General features: G+C 39.3%; 1 protein-coding gene across 3 annotated transcripts in view; it reads left to right on the forward strand.

Moving 5' to 3' along the window:
• Positions 1 to 18450, forward strand: part of LOC124796436 (ubiquitin carboxyl-terminal hydrolase 47) — a 145353-nt gene that overhangs the window by 10984 nt on the left and 115919 nt on the right. For all 3 annotated transcript variants that reach the window (XM_047260628.1, XM_047260630.1, XM_047260629.1), the window contains 4 exons: positions 574 to 850; positions 1647 to 1825; positions 10940 to 11114; positions 11770 to 11891. In XM_047260628.1, the coding sequence (XP_047116584.1) occupies positions 574 to 850; positions 1647 to 1825; positions 10940 to 11114; positions 11770 to 11891 (753 nt within the window). The remainder of the gene's footprint in view (positions 1 to 573; positions 851 to 1646; positions 1826 to 10939; positions 11115 to 11769; positions 11892 to 18450) is intronic.

The raw sequence follows: 18450 nt of genomic DNA on the forward strand, positions 1-18450 counted from the left end.
AGTAATGTGAAAAGTGTGTCATGTGAACTGAAATATTTGTACCATGTCACTTCCTGTCATTTAAGCTGTATCTGCTAGTCTTGATTTACTTTTACTTTTTAGCTTTGGGGGGGCATCCACTCTCTCTCTCTCTCTCTCTCTCTCTCTCTCTCTCTCTCTCTCTCTCTCTCTCTCTCTCCCTCCCCCCCCCCTCCTCCTCTCTTTCTCCTTCTCCCTCGACTCCCTCTGATGAAGAAATTAATTGTGACAGTATTCTTCCTTTCCTATGTATTATTGCTTTCTTAAATCTGTTTGAAATATTTGGGTGAGATAAAATACCTGACAGTGATAGTTGTATAATAGATGTTAAATGTAATCACACGATCATCTTGTCCTTGTTTGAAATCTGTTTCTCATTTTCGGGTGTAATAAAACAAATCTTAAATAGGATAAAATTCAATGATGTAAATAATAATAATAATAATAAAAAACTAGTATAACCTTCTCTCTATCTCTGTGTGAGGTCATGTTTTACGTACTGTAATTCATTATTTTGTAATCTTACTTTCATATGCAAATGCCAAAATGTTATAGGTAGTGCTTAACAATCATAAAGAAGAAACTATTGAAGAAGTGGGAGTGAATTTTGAACCAGGGTACAACAATAGTTTGATTGTGACTGAAATGCGTGGTCAGCAGACACGCAAAATGGCTGTAGCATCTGGAGATGGTGGTGAAGATGAGATGATGTTGGGAGCGTCAGCCAGCCCAACAGCTGTCAGTGACTTCTCGCAGACTCCTCCTGCTCCACTACCTCCGCCTGTAGTTAGTGGGGATTATTATGGCAGTGTTATGATTAAACACGATACAGGTGTGTGTTAGTTTGTATCCATTTATTTGCTGATTGCCTTCAAAAGAAAGGGCTGTATGTTGTTATTATGAGGTGCACATGTAAACAATGTTTTGCAGCTAGTATAGTATGTAACTAGCTACATTTTTAGTGCTTGAAACTTTTCAGTAAACCGAGATTTCAAAGTAACATTATTTGAATGATTATGTGGAATTTCTTAATGGCCTTCAAGAGCTACTGGTAAGAATAATATAATGATGTGGCATATGTTATCATTTCAGTCAAACCTTTTTGCAAAAAAGGAGGGAATGCACTAAACATGATAGCCATGATAGCTGATATGGCACAATTTCATCTGCCTAGTCACTTAAAAATTCTGTGATAATACAGAACCTGCATTCTGCCATCAGTCTTGGTCTTTATCTGCAGAACTTTTCTCAGATTTGTATTTTTATTTTATTTATGTAGCCAAGAAGAGTGTGAACACATTGTTTTGTTGTGTTGTTAAGAAAAAGATACATTGTTTTCATAACATAATTGCTTTAATATCTCAGGAAGTGAAAAGGTAAAGAACATTGAACATGTATGAAAATACTTTTTTGTTTTTTTGTTTTTTAAAACCGCTTGTCAAGACCCTTAATGGTTTATGAAAACTTTTCAGGTTAACTGCTCTGAATGGCTCAGACTGTATACTGAGCAACATGCACATAATTATTTGTTGGGACTTATGTACCAAGTCATTTGTAATAAATTTTAGCACTAAATTTAAATGTAATTTGTAAAATGCTCAGTTTAGATACTTTTTCTTAATTTTCAGTTGAATATGTAGGACTGGTAAACCAAGCAATGACATGTTATTTAAACAGTTTACTTCAAGCACTTTATATGACACCGGAGTTCAGGAATGCCTTGTACAAATGGGAATACGATGATTCGGAGAAGGATGAAGCGAAATCAATTCCATACCAATTGCAGAAGCTTTTCCTCAACCTACAGGTAATGGAAATGATTGATTCATTGCTTTCAGACATTGAATGATATCTGTAATTCATTTACAAGTGTGCCAGTACTAGCTAATGGAGTAATGCGGAAAAGCAGTGGACTAGTCATGCTGTGCAAGATCTGGTGACAATTATTTCCTTGGTGTAGCTGATAGATTTACATTTTGTAGTTATGATTGCTGGCAATAAGTTAAAACTTCCTGTCTTCATTGCATGACAGCTCAGGCCATTTTCTGTGTTGTTGCACCAGTAGTCCATGATTCTTATGGAAATGAAATGAAATGGAAACTGACAGCTTTGTGTAGTTCAGTTTTTAGTGTTCCAGTGTTCCGTGTGCAACCATGTTGTGAAACAGTGTTGTACTTTGCAGCACCGTGAATGAATGAGAAATGAAGCAAATATCATCTAAAACTGTAGATGACAACTTGCAAGTTTAATTGAAATTATTTTATTTTTTATGAAATGTTTAACCTAGAGTTAATTCTCTAGTTTTGGAATTGGTGTGTTGTGGGAACAGTTTTCTCAGTATTTCATGCAGTGAAACCCCACTTTTATACTTTTCAAGGGACTACAAAAAAAAGCAGTGTAAAATGTGGGAAATAATGTTTTAAGTTGTAAAAGTCACTTACAGGAAACAACCTTGCATTTTTGTACTTTATATGTGACATATGTGTGATAACTGTCTGGGAAGTAGAAACATTTGACTCAATTTCATACATCAAAATCACTGTTTCCAGAAAGCCTGCAGCAGTCATTCATTATTTAAATAATGAAACAGTGCACCAGTTACATATTTGTTCATGCTTAGCATGAGGCAGTTGGAGAATTTTTTCTTGTTGTCTGGTGCAGATGTTTACATAAGTATTTTGTGTGATGTTTGCATGTGTCATTCTGCATCCCTTACACTGCAGTCGCCTGTTTGAGGCTATGGAGTACTGTGCCTCCTGAGTTATGCAGGAAACCACACACCCTCAAATTGTTGCTCACATTGTATGTTTGTGTAACATCACAAATAACACGTATGTAAAAACTGCACTTGGCAGACACATTTTGCTCAGCATGAAAAAATACATAATTTGCGCTGTGCTTCAACGAAAAACATTTGAGGAACGCAAAGTGAGTGAAGGTGTCAACTACCACTAAAGGTGGCTAAACAACAAAACACCCTAAATATGGTTCGACTGAGGTGTCACGATGATCTCAACAATCATGAAACTGCGCGTGCATAGTAGACACAGTGTGGAAGTTGTTGTGATTGGTCATTATATTTTTATTCGAATGAACCTAGTTACCCCCATCAGCCATCACACCGAATAGAACTTGTACGCGGCAGGACATACAGCACCAATTATTCCAACTTTTACATGTTTAAGGCACAGATCCACTGAGTAGAGCACCCTGGTGTTAAGAAACTCAACCATGTAATGTCTGTAGACAATACTTGACAATCCCATGTGGGTCCGGGGTTTAGAATAGGCCCGAGGTATTGCTGCCTGTTGTAAGAGGGGACTAAGAGGAGTCTCACACATTTCGGCCTTTGTGGAGGCCCCCTGTAGGGTTTGACCTCTAGTTTTCAAAATTTTCGTGAAGAACGAGCCAATTGGGGAAGTGCGCCTTACACGGTGCATCATGTCCACCATGCGCTGAGACCTATCGCATCCTTTGTCGACGTGGCTCTGCACTTCTGCAAATTCTCCAACTGTTGGGTGAGGTCACCCTCCTGGGTGCGTATTTTTCCATCAACTGTACAGTATCGTTTTCTACGCTGACGATGGTAATGGACTTCTTTTCTTGGTTGCATCTGATATCCAGCCAAGTGGCCAGTCTGTTGTAGTTGGGTCTCCATGTACCCTGTTGGTTGTAGCCCCCAAACCACACAGGATTCGCTCTGCTGATGCTTGCGCCGTTAACTCCCCATGTATGCCAAGGGGTAGATGCCCATCCCCCTGGGGCATCGGGAATCCAGGCAATGGCCATCCTGCCAGGTGGCCTTTGCTGTGGCTGGGTGGTGCAGTATGGAGAGCCCCTGGTCAGAGTGGGTGGAATCACAGTGGATGAAGTGCAGTACATCATCTCTTGCTGGTGGTCAAACACAGCAGTTGCTAAGTGTGCACAGGCTCAATTCAGTGCACAGAAGTACAACCCCAAATCGTTCCCCTCCTTGGGCACACTATGGGAGGAACATAAGGCATAAGGCTAAGGATGGCAGCAGGTCTTATTCGCCCCGGTAACTTGTATGTTGAGAGCTAATGGGGAATCTTTCATGACGATGACGTCTCAGTTTTTTGTTGAGCATTTAGAGGACAAGTTTGTGGAGGTGGAGGGCATGTCCAAATTGAGATCTGGCTCAGTATTAATCAAAACAGCATCCTCTGCCCAGTCACGGGCGTTACTCACTTGTGACAAGCTGGGGGATGTTTCTGTAACTATCACGCCCCATAAGAGATTAAATATGGTCCAGGGTATCGTATTTAACAGGGACCTTCTTTTGCAGTCCGATGATGAGCTGCACGCCGATTTAGAACGGCGAGGTGTACATTTCGTTCGGCGTGTCCACCAGGGTCCGAGGGATAATCAGGTTGCCACTGGTGCCTTCATCTTGGCCCTCAAGGGTGATAAATTATCCGAGAAGGTCAAGGTGATGGTCTACCGCTGTGATGTAAAACCCTATATCCCTCCCCCAATGTGGTGCTTTAAATATTGGAAGTTTGATCATATGTCTTCCCGCTGCACTTCCAGCATCACACGTCAAGATTGCAGAGGCCATCACATCCCAATACTCCATGTGCCCTGCCTCCCATCTGTATTAACTGTGGAGAGCACCATTCGCCTTGCTCGCCAGACTGCAGTATTCTCCAGAAAGAAAGGAAAATCATGGAGTAAAAGACCCTGGACTGACTGACCTACACTGAGGCTAAGAGGAAATTTGAACGCCTACATCCTGCACCACCTGCTTCAGGAGCTCCTGCACCACCTGCTTCAGGAGCAACACCCCCCACCCCCCTCCCCCAACCATCGAGGACGTCCGTCCCTACTTCTAAGTCGGACAAGGGTACAACTTCTTTGGCTGCTCCTGCTAGGAAGGGGTCCTTGGGTCACTCCCTTCCCAGGGTTCTGCTAGTGGGAAAGATGACACCCACCAGTGGCTGAAGAGCCCAAAAGCAGCTGGTAGCAGGGCTTCACTCTCATCCTCAGTCCCGGAGGCTGAATCAGTGAAGTCCTCCCAGCCAGGGAAACCCAAGGAACAGCGAGAAAAATCCAAAAAGGAGGTCTCAGAGACCAAGGGAATTGCAGTGGCACCCGCACCACTGCTACCTCCAAGCTCTACATCTGCAGATGAGGTGGAGATTCCGGCGTCCGCTGAGGACTAGATCCTCAGACACAATGAATATAGACTGCTCAGGCAAAAAGTCGGTGGCAGCAGGTAACCTTGAGGTGTAAACTGCCTCATTGAATATTCCATGCCTTCCCAGTCTCATGATGACGTCATCCTCCAGTGGAATTGTGGCGGTTTTTTCCACCGCCTGGCTGATCTACGGCAACTGTTAAGCTTTACACCTGCTTTCTGCATTGCTCTCCAGGAAACCTGGTTTCCGGCAATGCCGACCCCTCCACTCCACGGCTATAAGGGATACTACAGGAACCGTAGCGACTGTAATCGAGTGTCAGGTGGAGTTTGTGTTTATGTCCTAAACTCAAGTCTGTAGTGATCCTGTGCCCATTCAAACCCCTCTTGAAGCTGTGACTGTTTGAATAAGAATGACACAGGAAATAACTGTCTGCAATGTATATCTTCCTCCAGATGGTGAAGCATCCCTGAATGTATTAACTGCACTGATTGATCAACTCCCTAAACCTTTCCTACTTTCGGGAGATTTTAACGCCCATAACCCCTTGTGGGGTGGCACCGTGCCTACTGGCTGAGGCAGAGATGTCAAAACTTTACTGTCGCAGTTCGACATGCCTCTTAACTACTGGGGCCGCCAAACATTTCAGTGTGGCTCGAGGTAGTTACTCGGCTATTGATTTATCAATTTGTAGCCCAGGACTTCTCCCACCTATCCACTGGAGAGCACATGATGACCTGTGTGGTAGTGACCACTTCCTCATCTTTCTTTCACTGCCCTGGCGTCAGGCTCACGGACGCCTGCCCAGATGGGCAGCCACGGTCATCTGCTCTCTTGTTTTCACCCCTTCTCCCTGTTTGTTGCTTCTCTCGATGGTTTTCTTTTTCTGTTTTTGTCCACAGTAGTGTTGATTGGTCTTCTGTTGTTGTTCTGGTCCTTCCTTTCTCTTGTTAGTGTGCTGTACATCTCCTTTCTTTTCTTCTTTCCGTTGTGTAATTATTTTACTGGGAACAAGGGACGGATGACCTCACAGTTTGGTCCCCCCCCCCCCCCCCCCCTTTTAAACAAACTAACCAAACAACCAATACTTGACAGCCAACATCATGCCAGTGTCATTTTACATCAAGTTTTTTTCTCCATGAAGATTTCTTCGTAAAGCTCAAATCGTGGGAAAGTTATAAATATGTTGACGCAAAATCGGGTATGAGGTAACATTGTGGACATAGGAAATTTAACAGGAGCAATAAAGTCATAAACCAAGGGAAAACAGTAATTTCGGGTTGTAAAAGCAGGTTTATAATGTAGTGATAAATTCGACTGAACTAGCAGTTACATGGAACCAAGTCCAGAGGAGGATAGAGACAGAGATAACCATCAGAGCTGCCTGAATAGTATTTGCCGAGATTACCATTTACAGACTCCCCTTCACATGCACGTGTCCCCCCCCCCCCTCCCTCCCTCCCTCCCTCCACTCCAACTCACACACACACACACACACACACACACACACACACACACACACACACACACACACACACACACACACACTCTTTTATTAGTGTTGTGAAGCTAATGCAGGATCTAAGAGAAAGGTTTCGATTCCATTCTAACACAGTGAAAGTGGAATCTGTTTCCATTTTTCCAGAAGATTGGTAAATAATACTAGCCGTATATTATAGAACTGTTATGCATACAGCATATCCTGTAGTTCATCAGAAAGATGCAAGATGTGGCTAAAGTTGATTCCTTTAATGAGCAGGTCTAGCAAACACATCTGATTTTCTTTGAACTTTGATGTTATGTTCCTCAGTTTTTGAACAGGAGCATTATCAAATTGATGCAGTTAAAAATTGTTTTTCCATCTGGAGTTTCCATTCATTGCTACACAGAAGACTTCATTACCAAACTAATAGTCTGTAATTGGAGGAGGAAAAACTGCCACAGACCATTTCACCACTTCTGCCACATTTCTCTGTTGCTACTACCCATTCAGCTAAACATTTACCATGTTTTTGTAACATACAAACCCACATACAGTACAATATGTACTGTAGCTCATCATTTCATGTTAGGTTGCTCCTCAGGCCAGGTGCTCCCACCACTCTGAGTAACATGGCACATTCATTCTTATGACAGTGGCAGCAGCAAAAGCGTCTTCATGGTCTCCATATCAAGGAATTTTCAGTGGTAATTTACTACCATGTCTAACAGTTTGTAAATGACAATTTAGATTTATGGTGACTATATCAGTACCATGTACGAGACAGGCGAAATACCCTCAGACTTCAAGATGAATATAATAATTCCAATCCCAAAGAAAGCAGGTGTTGACAGATGTGAAAATTACCGAACTATCAGTTTAATAAGTCACAGCTGCAAAATACTAACACGAATTATTTACAGACGAATGGAAAAACTGGTAGAAGCCAACCTCGGGGAAGATCAGTTTGGATTCCATAGAAATGTTGGAACACGTGAGGCAATACTGACCTTACGACTTAACTTAGAAGAAAGATTAAGGAAAGGCAAACCTACATTTCTAGCATTTGTAGACACAGAGAAAGTTTTTGACAATGTTGACTGGAACACTCTCTTTCAAATTCTAAAGGTGGCAGGGGTAAAATACAGGGAGCGAAAGGCTATTTACAATTTGTACAGAAACCAGATGGCAGTTATAAGAGTCGAGGGACATGAAAGGGAAGCAGTGGTTGGGAAGGGAATGAGACAAGGTTGTAGCCTCTCCCCAATGTTATTCAAACTGTATATTGAGCAAGCAGTAAAGGAAACAAAAGAAAAATTCGGAGTAGGTATTAAAATCCATGGAGAAGAAATAAAAACTTTGAGGTTCGCCAATGACATTGTAATTCTGTCAGAGACAGCAAAGGACTTAGAAGAGCAGTTGAACGGAATGGGCAGTGTCTTGAAAGGAGGATATAAGATGAACATCAACAAAAGCAAAACAAGGATAATGGAATGTAGTCGAATGAAGTCAAGTGATGCTGAGGGAATTAGATTAGGAAATGACACACTTAAAGTAGTAAAGGAGTTTTGCTATTTGGGGAGCAAAATAACTGATGGTCGTAGTAGAGAAGATATAAAATGTAGACTGGCAATGGCAAGGAAAGCGTTTCTGAAGAAGAGAAATTTGTTAACATCGAGTATAGATTTAAGTATGAGGAAGTCGTTTCTGAAAGTATTTGTATGGAGTGTAGCCATGTATGGAAGTGAAACATGGACAATAAATAGTTTGGCCAAGAATAGAATAGAAGCTTTCGAAATGTGGTGCTACAGAAGAATGTTGAAGATTAGGTGGGTAGATCATGTAACTAATGAGGAGGTATTGAATAGGATTGGGGAGAAGAGAAGTTTGTGGCACAGCTTGACTAGAAGAAGGGATCAATTGGTAGGACATGTCCTGAGGCATCAAGGGATCACAAATGTAGCATTGGAGGGCAGCGTGGAGGGTAAAAATCGTTGAGGGAGCCCAAGAGATGAATACACTAAGCAGATTCAGAAGGATGTAGGTTGTAGTAGGTACTGGGAGATGAAGGAACTTGCACATGATAGATTGGCATGGAGAGCTGCATCAAACCAGTCGCAGGATTGAAGACCACAACAACAAACAACAACATATCAGTTAATATTATTTTCTGCTGGCTTTCTACTGCTGAAAGTGTTTCTGTTGTAAATACAGTTGTGTCCTGAAGTGACACAAATCTCAGGAAATGGAAGTTAAGTTATTAGAGGTGATAAATATTTCAGATTGAAATGTTACATCAATAAGCATTCGACATATTTTATTAGTTACAACAGTGATTTCCATCCTTTACAGGAGGCAATGATTTTTCACTTTGGCCGTATGAGCAAAAACCCGACAACATAGTTCTGTATTAACCTTTTTGGTGCTACAGATGTGCTCTTTGCATTCCTTGCTGGGCACAGCTTTGTTGTTGTGTACTTCTCACCAAATGCTGCTTTCTTGCGCTGAGAGACAGTGTCAAACTACAATGAAATACATATCATCTGATTTTAAGAAAACAGTTTGATGAAAAAATTTGATTTTTTTCTGCACTGCATCAAGTGAAATAAAACATTGCATGAAATTTTGAGGTTTACAGAGTTAAAAACACATTGCGTAAGCTTTACATATGGTTTGTTTTACCTCATACATTTACTGTGTAGGAAATGTAGATGAGCTATCAAAATTTTATTTAAAATTGAGAGCAGAACAATATCTCATTTTGCTCTTGAGTTACTGGTTTTTATATCCAGTGAATGGTTGCGTGAGACCTGCCCATTTCCATTCCTGCGCATCAGGAATCGTGGTCATAACAATCATTATATTTCATAAAGATTTCAAGATGTTGAAATGAGGTTTTTTGTTAATGGTAGTCTGCAAAGAGGCAATATTTTTGTATGATAAATACTCAAAACTTTTTTTTATAAACAGAGAAGCAACCTGTCCTCAGCAGTAGGAGGTCGGCAGAATGAGATGAGTAAACATATCAGTAGCACATCAGGAAAACCCAGGGCCTGCCTGGTGAGTGGTATAGCGTGATATGTCACACCCTATGAGGGAAATGAATAATCGAAATGCACACAGTTCACAAGCAGTCTCAAAAGTAAATAGTCGAAAGCCTACTAGTGATGTCACAATTGCAAAAGGTAGTGTGAAGCTGTGTCCACTCTGCCACTGGAAACATGTTTCTGTTGCAAACATTATTTCCTACTGTGTATCACATCTGTTTTGGACATTGTTTCTTGTCTCTGATTGTCGACACTGGCAGTAAACATTTGCATCATCGGCAACACTGTTTGTTGCATTGTTTTCACATTACCTGCTACATCATCTCTAGAAACAATACAAGAAATTATGATCTTTAATCATACATGCCAATTACATATGTTTTAGCTCGTATTTTGGTGGTTTTAAAGTTTTCAACAATTCTACACTTTTCTCAATTTAACATTTTTTGAGCATGAAAACGTAAAATAGGGGTTTCACTGTACATAAAAGTTACTCTGACCAACATGTCACCACACAGTGGCTACCAGCTGTGGCTGCTATTACAATATTTCAGGTGTCTTTCTTAACACTTCTTATTAGTTACACTAGAAACTGGGCGGTGACACTCTGTTCCTAATTTTTTTTTTTTCCCCCAGAGCAATTTGACAGTTCAGTTAGACGGTGGACTCACATTCGAGATGGACTTAATTCAAATTCCCAACCAAATCCATAGTTTCTCAAAATTCCACTCCATTGTGATTAATCATACGAATGATCTGTGGGACAAGAAACTGACTAACCAGCCTAAGGCAAATGCTGGGATGATTCCTTTGAAATGACCCTGCAGACTTGTGTCCTCAGTTCGAGCTTGTGCCCTGTGTCTGATAATGTTGATTTAACATTAAACTATAGTCACCTATCCTTCCACTTCCTCTTGTAATGTTCTTCATTTGCAACAAATTGCAAGTGAATGTGCTATATGAAAAATATCATGACTTTTTCAAATTCTTGAAAGCTGTGGAGCAATGTTTGCAGAAACTGTGGTATAATTGGTTGCATTCCCATCATGTGCATTTCTTAGTGGTACCATAAGAATTTATTGTTCCCTCACTGCATTATTTTTCTCTTGCATCAACCATTTCATTACATTTATTCAGGGCAAATTATGTACTGTGCTTAGCTATATCAGACTTTATGTAATTATAATTGTTGTAAAGATTGCTTTATGTAAAACATATAACTAAATTATTTCCAGACATCAAAGAAATCTGCTGTAGAAACAACAGAACTCACTCGGAGTTTTGGCTGGGATTCGAGTGATTCGTGGCAACAGCATGATATACAGGAGCTTTGCAGAGTGATGTTTGATGCCTTGGAACAAAAATTCAAAAATACTGACCAAGCAGATCTCATATCCAGGTTATATGAAGGTAAGAGATTTGTAATTTATGCATATGGAATCGAAGTACAAGATTCCCTGCATAATTACCTCTGAGATCTGTAATATCTTGAGATTATTCATTCCCAATATTAATAATTAGAGCAGCTGCCTGATAAAAGTAGCAGCTCATGTGTAAATTCCATGTCTTTGTAGCTGTCATCATTAATGAGTGAATAGTTTCCTTTAAGACCTTGGAAGTTCACCTTCAGATTTCAACTTTATGTTTGTGTGGTAGGCATTCCCAAATCCATGACGGGCTGAATGAGTTGTGTGATAGTAAATGTAGGCATGGAATACATTCCACGAAAATCTTTACTTGAAATGTGAGCATTTATATATGCACATTTGCAGAATTTTGTTATTTTATCAAAGATTAAATTATTTTTGTTTAGTTGGGAACCTTACCTTTTGACACTCAGTTAACTGTAGCATTTTCAATTATACTTCGGATTCAGTTACTTGTGTTATTTCTGTCATTGGGTCTGAGATACACTAACACACTGATATTGCATAATGGACCAAGATTGTCAAAGATGAATAGTTCTTTTTGAATTTTAATTGCCACTTTGTTCCAAAATAGTGGTTTGGGAAATATATTTCACCTGTGAATTGTTTCAAAAGTTGTATCTTTCACTTATTTACAGGTAAAATGATAGACTATGTAAAGTGCCTGGAGTGTGGAACAGAAAAATCTCGAGAAGATACATTTCTTGATATCCCATTACCAGTTAGGCCATTTGGAACAGCTGTGGCATATTCTAGTGTGGTAAGAAATAATTTTTTCACCTCCCCATTTCATTTTGTAGGGGACAGATTTGTTGTGCAAACTTTTTTTTTTGCCGTTAAAGTAATTCAAAATACATTTCAGTGTGTGTGCACTTCATACTCCACAGCTAGACATTTTTTACACCTTCTCTTAACTCAGTTTTCAATTTTTTTCTGCAAGACTGGTTTAGTATATTATCCTTTTAGTTTGCTTTTGACAGAATTCTCACTTCTAATATCTAAAAGAGATACTATTGGCTTTGCTGACGATTATAAGCTCCAGCAGATTGTTTTTGTTTTTGCTTTTATGTGTAATGTTTCATTTGTAAGACCTTTTGTGCAGTCTTATTTTTTTTCTGTTGAAGTTCTGATTGTGAGGATTAGCACAAACATTTTGCAGGATGCAAAGCATATAAAGAGGAAATGTTATTCTTGTTGTGGAGTTCAGCTTGGTCTACACAGTATATATCACTGTTGTGTTCTTACTCTGAATAGTGGTCTGCAATTCACGTAAATTTATTTTTTTCAGTTCTATATTTTCAGTTATCCTGAAATAACTCCTTATAAATAGTTGTATTGAAGAATGCAATTCACAAAGTACACTGTTGATATGAAAAATGTCTCAAACATAAACAGAAGCCAGTTACATATATACCCAATTACGAGAATTTTTTTTTTTTTTCCTTTCTTTCTAAGTATGGGGTCGTCTTATATTCGCAGATCAAACTAGATTAGTATGGGGTTGGTCTTACATTTACAGGTGAAGCTTTGGGTATTGAGGCTTTCGTACAAATTTATTTTGAAGAGTTTCGAAGGGTAAGGCTTAGCAAACAATACTTTTCTTTGAAAAGGCTGGAGATTTCCTGATAAGCAGAAGTGCCCTATGCAGTATTGATATTGCTCGTTCGATCATGTGACATTTGAGGTGCGACTCATGTACAACAGATGGATATGTGAAAAACTATGAAGTAGGCACTACAACAATCTAATGCTCTGCTTAAAAAATAGACAGTTTTGTGAAACACAGGAGGAAATAGCATTAAATGCTATCAACTCACGAACTTCTGTTGTATTTAAATAGGTTTGCAAAAGAACTTCTCATACATGTGTGGATGCCATATACATACATTTATACTGATTTTTAAGTACAGGTAACATTCAAAGACAAAAATCTTGCCCTTCAAAAACCGACACACGATTCTGAATCAAAGTCAGTATTTGGTTGTGAGAAATTAATGATTTACGAAGTGCACTGCAAATGAAAACTTGGTACATGTTTATGTATCGAATATCGGGGGGGGGGGGGGGGGGCAACATTACCAGCCTTTAATCAGTTTTAGAAGAAGATGGTGACATTCTGATGAAGTGAGAAAGAAAAATTAATCCAGAATTAAATGTGTTACAAATGAAACAAATCACATTAAACTCACTACATTTGTTATCACAAGAATAAACTATAGTGGAAAGACCCACTGCGGAGATATTACCAATAGGCGGCACTAGGTCACGGGGTGAACGAAAGTTTGAGAATTGGCTGTATCATGATAGCAGTTTTCTATTTATGAATTTGTTGGTGTTGGTTCATATGACCTGTGCAGTAGAAGATATTGCTGTCTGTGTTTCTCTGTTGCTCAAGCACAGCACTACTGAAGGCTTGAGTGGGGACCAGTGCCACGAGCTTAGTGGGAACTAGGAGTGTCGGGAGGGGAGCGGTGAGTGGGCAACAAATTTTGTCTTGCTGCAACCATGGAAATTATACTGTGTACTTTTGCTTTTTATGAACATCTACTGTATTTAAACTGCAGTTTACCTAAATACATTTGCACTTGGAATCGAACTGACTTTGAATTGGACAAATACTCAGCAGAAGTATACATTTCTGCAGGAGGTACTAAAAGTCTAGGCTGGGGCCAGTGGCGTACTTACGGGTTTCTTGCAGCAGTGTTGTCAGTGCTCACTATGAGGTGTGACACAAACAGTAGGGGGTGTGTCAGCTGCTGGTTACACACAGCCAGTGAGAGAGCAGTGGGCAGATGATTGTTTTCATAACAAGACATTGTAACATTCTCTTGTCAGTATAGAAGCAAAATCCGCTATGTGCACAAAAAAAAATTGCAATTCTGAAGAAACAGGCAAATACTTGTGACAGTAAAGATATGAGTTTGACAGCTGTCCTGTTGGGATGATGATTATGATTCAAAATAGTAATATCACAGACGACAGGCTAAACAAAAGAGACTGAAGATAAAAATTAATATGAACAATTTTTTTGTTTACTTTATTTCTCGTTATATTATCAAAATGTAGCAATCAATAAATGGCATAAGTTTAGAATTGGTGCAATGGTAACCTCATAGGCAGATACCTCATCAATAAAAGTTTCTAACTTTGGTTAGTGTGAATGTGTTAAAACTAAATTTTTCTCAAGGAACCTCTTTAAAAAAAGTGTCTTATACTTGGATAAATACGGTATTTTGTAATAATAAATTTGTATTATAGAAAACATGGTATATATTAGACCATTGTCATTTACTAACATGGACACTGTTTTAGAAAATTTAGCTTTCCAATGTTTAAAATGGTCATTCTTATTGCCCCCACAGTGCTTTTATTACAAGGCAGAGGGAAGTACAGAAAAGCTGATAGTGAAACAGTTTTCTTCTCAATTTTTCCACTAGCCTAATACTACTGACAAAATTTTACATAGTCTGATGTGTAAAGTGTTGAGTCAGTTTTTGTCACACACTGTGGATTTAGTTGGTGAGGCAGCAATCTGCGGCTGGATGATGATGATGATGATGATGACGCTGTGGAGTATGTGAAGGTGTCACCGTTGAGTGACTGTAGGAGCATACAAGATGACATAAACAAAATTTGTAGTTGGTGTGATGAATGGCAACTAGATCTAAATGTAGAAAAATGTAAGTTAGTGCATATGAGTAGGAAAAACAAACCTCTAATTTTTGAATTAGCATTATTATTATGCTGCTTGACACAGTCCAGTTGTTTAAATATCTGAGCATACTGTTGCAGAGTGATACAAAATGTAGTGATTGTATGAGAATTGTGGTAGGGATGGCAAATGATCGACTTCGGGTTATTGGGAGAGTTGTAGGAAGGTGTGGTTCGTCTGCAAAGGAGACTGCATATAGGATGGTAGTGTAACCTAGTCGGGGGTACTGCTTAAGTTGGATCTGCACCACGTCAGATTAAAAGAAGAAATTGAAGTTCAGATGTGGGCTGATAGATTTGTTACTGGTAGATATGAACAACATGCAAGTATTACGGACGTTTTGGGAACTCAAATGGGAACCCTTGGAGGGAAGGTGACATTCTTTTTGAGGAACACTGAAAATTCAGAGAATTTGCATTTTAACCTAACTGTAGAACCATTCTGCGGCTGCCATCATAAATTCCCATGGGGACCATGAAGACAAGATACAAGAAATTAGGGCACATATGAGTATTACAGACAATTGTTCTTCCCTCACTCTATTTGTGAGTGGAACAAGAAAGGAAATGACTAGTGGTGGTACAGGCTACTCTCCGCTGTGCAACATACGCTGGCTTGCAGAGTATGCATGCAGCTGTAGGCTTCAAGTGACAAAATTTTAATTTTCCACTTTTTAGATGCATAACTGTTCATCTACTGTTTCAAAGTTAGTTAAATTTGACTTTGTTCTTACCATACTATGTAACACATCACCATTTTAGCAGCAGCATCAGGCATTTGACTTCCACTAGCAGAGTAAGTCGTTCTTCATGCTTTCCTCAGAGTTACGACCTTCAGCAATAAATCTATGGTGCTCTTCTGTGTTTTCTATAACCATCTTCCATTAGGTTACCATGTTGGTCTTTTGGAACCCAACAGTAAACTTGTCTGTGCCATGTAGAGTCCGTGCAGAATACTGTGGCTGATAGATGCACAGATGGCAGGCCCCATGTGGGGAGAGTGGTAGTGGTGGGACTGCGGGCAGGCGCTGTTGGGGAAATGCAGAGTGCTGGAGGGAAAGTGCCATTCTAAACTGAAGCCAACACTCACATTTTTTGTAAATAGTAACTGGGTCCCCTCTGTGCCCACACTTGCATGGTAACTATCTGATCTGTCACCTTTGCTTTCGATAGTATCTAAAAATAATTCTGCCAAAAATGCAATTTATTTACACCTGGCTTGTTAACCATTTCTAACTTTCAGAGACCTGTCACTAGTTGGGACTTTTGAATACAACCTACGCGTTACTCTTGTTGCCATGTTAAAATTTGCTTCTTTTGCCAAAACACAGTGGAGTTTACACACAGGCTCACCTCACAACATGTTGTGCAGATGCAATTGCAAGAGAATTCGGAAACAGTGGTTTATTAAGTGAGGAACTGAGGAAAAGGAAGGTCAGTATCTTATGAAAAAGTACATCCTTGGTACAAAATAAATGTCTTCACTTATGTTGTTCCAAAACCCATAACATTTCTTGTTTCACCAACTGTCGATGGCCCTTAAAAATTACATTCTTTCATCAAAAAAGTCTGCAACTAATGGAATGAAATGCTAGATAATGAAGTTTTGCGTAATAACCGTATGGCAAAATACTCTTCTCTTTGTGTGCTATTGCCCGCCAAAATCTCATTTCAGTATCTCAAACTGTTTATGAAAGGAATGTTGTGGATATTTCTCTCTAGTTTTATTTCTGGCACAGATCGCAAATGAGTGTGCTACGTCAGATCAGTTTTCTTGAGATTGGTGACAGAGACCTCCCCACAAGTGTAATGAAAAATTCAATATATTATATATTATATATATAATTTCTTATACAGCAACATGTTATGTAATATGCATCAAACAAAAAATCATAGTAACCCATATTTTTCGTTGCAAACTTTTTAGAATTTCGGGTAGTTTGTTACTTCCACGTAAATATCACAAAACTATAATTGTTGACAAGATGGTGGGTGCATCATAATGACCCTGACATATAAAGCTACAAGTAACGCAAAATTATATTTTTTCTTTTTAACTGAACAGTTTCTGTAAAATTGTTTGAGAAAAATTGCAGGGCTTGCGCTTTGATTCTGTAATTGGCGACCGTTCAGAAGGTAGCAGTCCGGCCTCCCTTTCTGGACAGACGAATGAACTTACCCAGCCCTTTGGATGAAAATTAGTCACTGCACATTGGCCACTGTATCCTGCGTGGACTCTTATCTTTCATTCACCTCGGTTATCATCTTGTCCCTGCCATACTAAAGTCTTCTTCACCAGTTCATTCCTCATGATGCATTGTTTTGTTTCTCTTTCTCTACATGCAGCTCTTCATTGTTTGCAGAGAAACCGCCAGTTCCTGAATAATGATTTTTGTGGAAGTAGTGCCTACCAGGTGCGGTGGCAAAGGGGGGGGGCTATGGGGTCTGTAGCCTCTCCTCCTCCCCCCCCCCCCCCCTCCATGGAGTATCATATTATACTGGATAAAATGACTAAATAAATCAGCAAATATATTACTCCAACAGATTCAATCACTTTTTTATAATTATGTAGCAATATAGGTTGCAATATATTCCAAACACATATTAACAAATGAATAAGAGCAGCAAATAGCTTACTACCTAAACCAATAAATATCATTTAACTTAAAATAGGTGTCTTATTATTTATTAATACAATTTTTTTACCCTGAACTCCAAAACAGTTACTAAAAACTACTTTAAGCAACACCAAATTTTACCAATTTGTCGGTAGAGGACCCCAACTCTCCTTTTGTTAAGCCGTATTCCATATCCTCCCCCCCCCCCCTCCCCAATTAGCCTACCCCTTGAACGACTTCTAGAATTGCCCATAGTGTATACCACAACCTTAAGTGAAAATTGGTGATATATGATGATTGCAAACTTTCTGTTTTAGACATGTTGGTAACATAGTTTAGTAAATTAGAAGGAATCTTTCTTCTTAAATTTCTTTATTCTGCTGTCTACACTAAGTACAAAAACTTGTCAATTGATTCTGTGACTTCATTGTTAACTTCTGCTTTTTTCTTTTCAAGGTGTGGATTATACATTATTTTTGCCTTTTTGTAATTCATTTTTAGGTCTTCTTCCATCCTTACTGTATGAAGCTCTTCTCTTTTATACTAATAGAAACTTAGTCTAATAAGAATACTAATATGTATAGCATAATTACATATTTTAAAGGAATTGATACCACTTTTCCAATCTCAGAGAGGACAACTGTGGGCAATCACTCAGTGTAGGTAGTCCTTGTGAACATCCACCTTTGTTTTTCAACTGTGTGGAACATCACCCTTCCACATTCGCCGGTTTGCTCAGTTTTCAAGAAAGAACGATAAATCCAGGAACAAAAATCTATTGACTGCCTATCTGAGGAAATATGAACACCTAAATCCTGTGGATATAATGATCAGTCACGCTCACATCACAACAGCTCCTGCTTGGTAGCGTTTGCTCAGCACCAGCTCAAAGGTGCCATCTCGTGGGCCCCTGCATGGGCTCTTCTCGGGTTTCCAATTCTCTCATAGAAAGATGCGGGTAATGCATTTCTGCCATTGCGCCATGGGTCA

This window comes from Schistocerca piceifrons, chromosome 4, assembly GCF_021461385.2.
Source record: "Schistocerca piceifrons isolate TAMUIC-IGC-003096 chromosome 4, iqSchPice1.1, whole genome shotgun sequence".
NCBI classification, from domain to species: Eukaryota; Metazoa; Arthropoda; class Insecta; order Orthoptera; family Acrididae; genus Schistocerca; species Schistocerca piceifrons.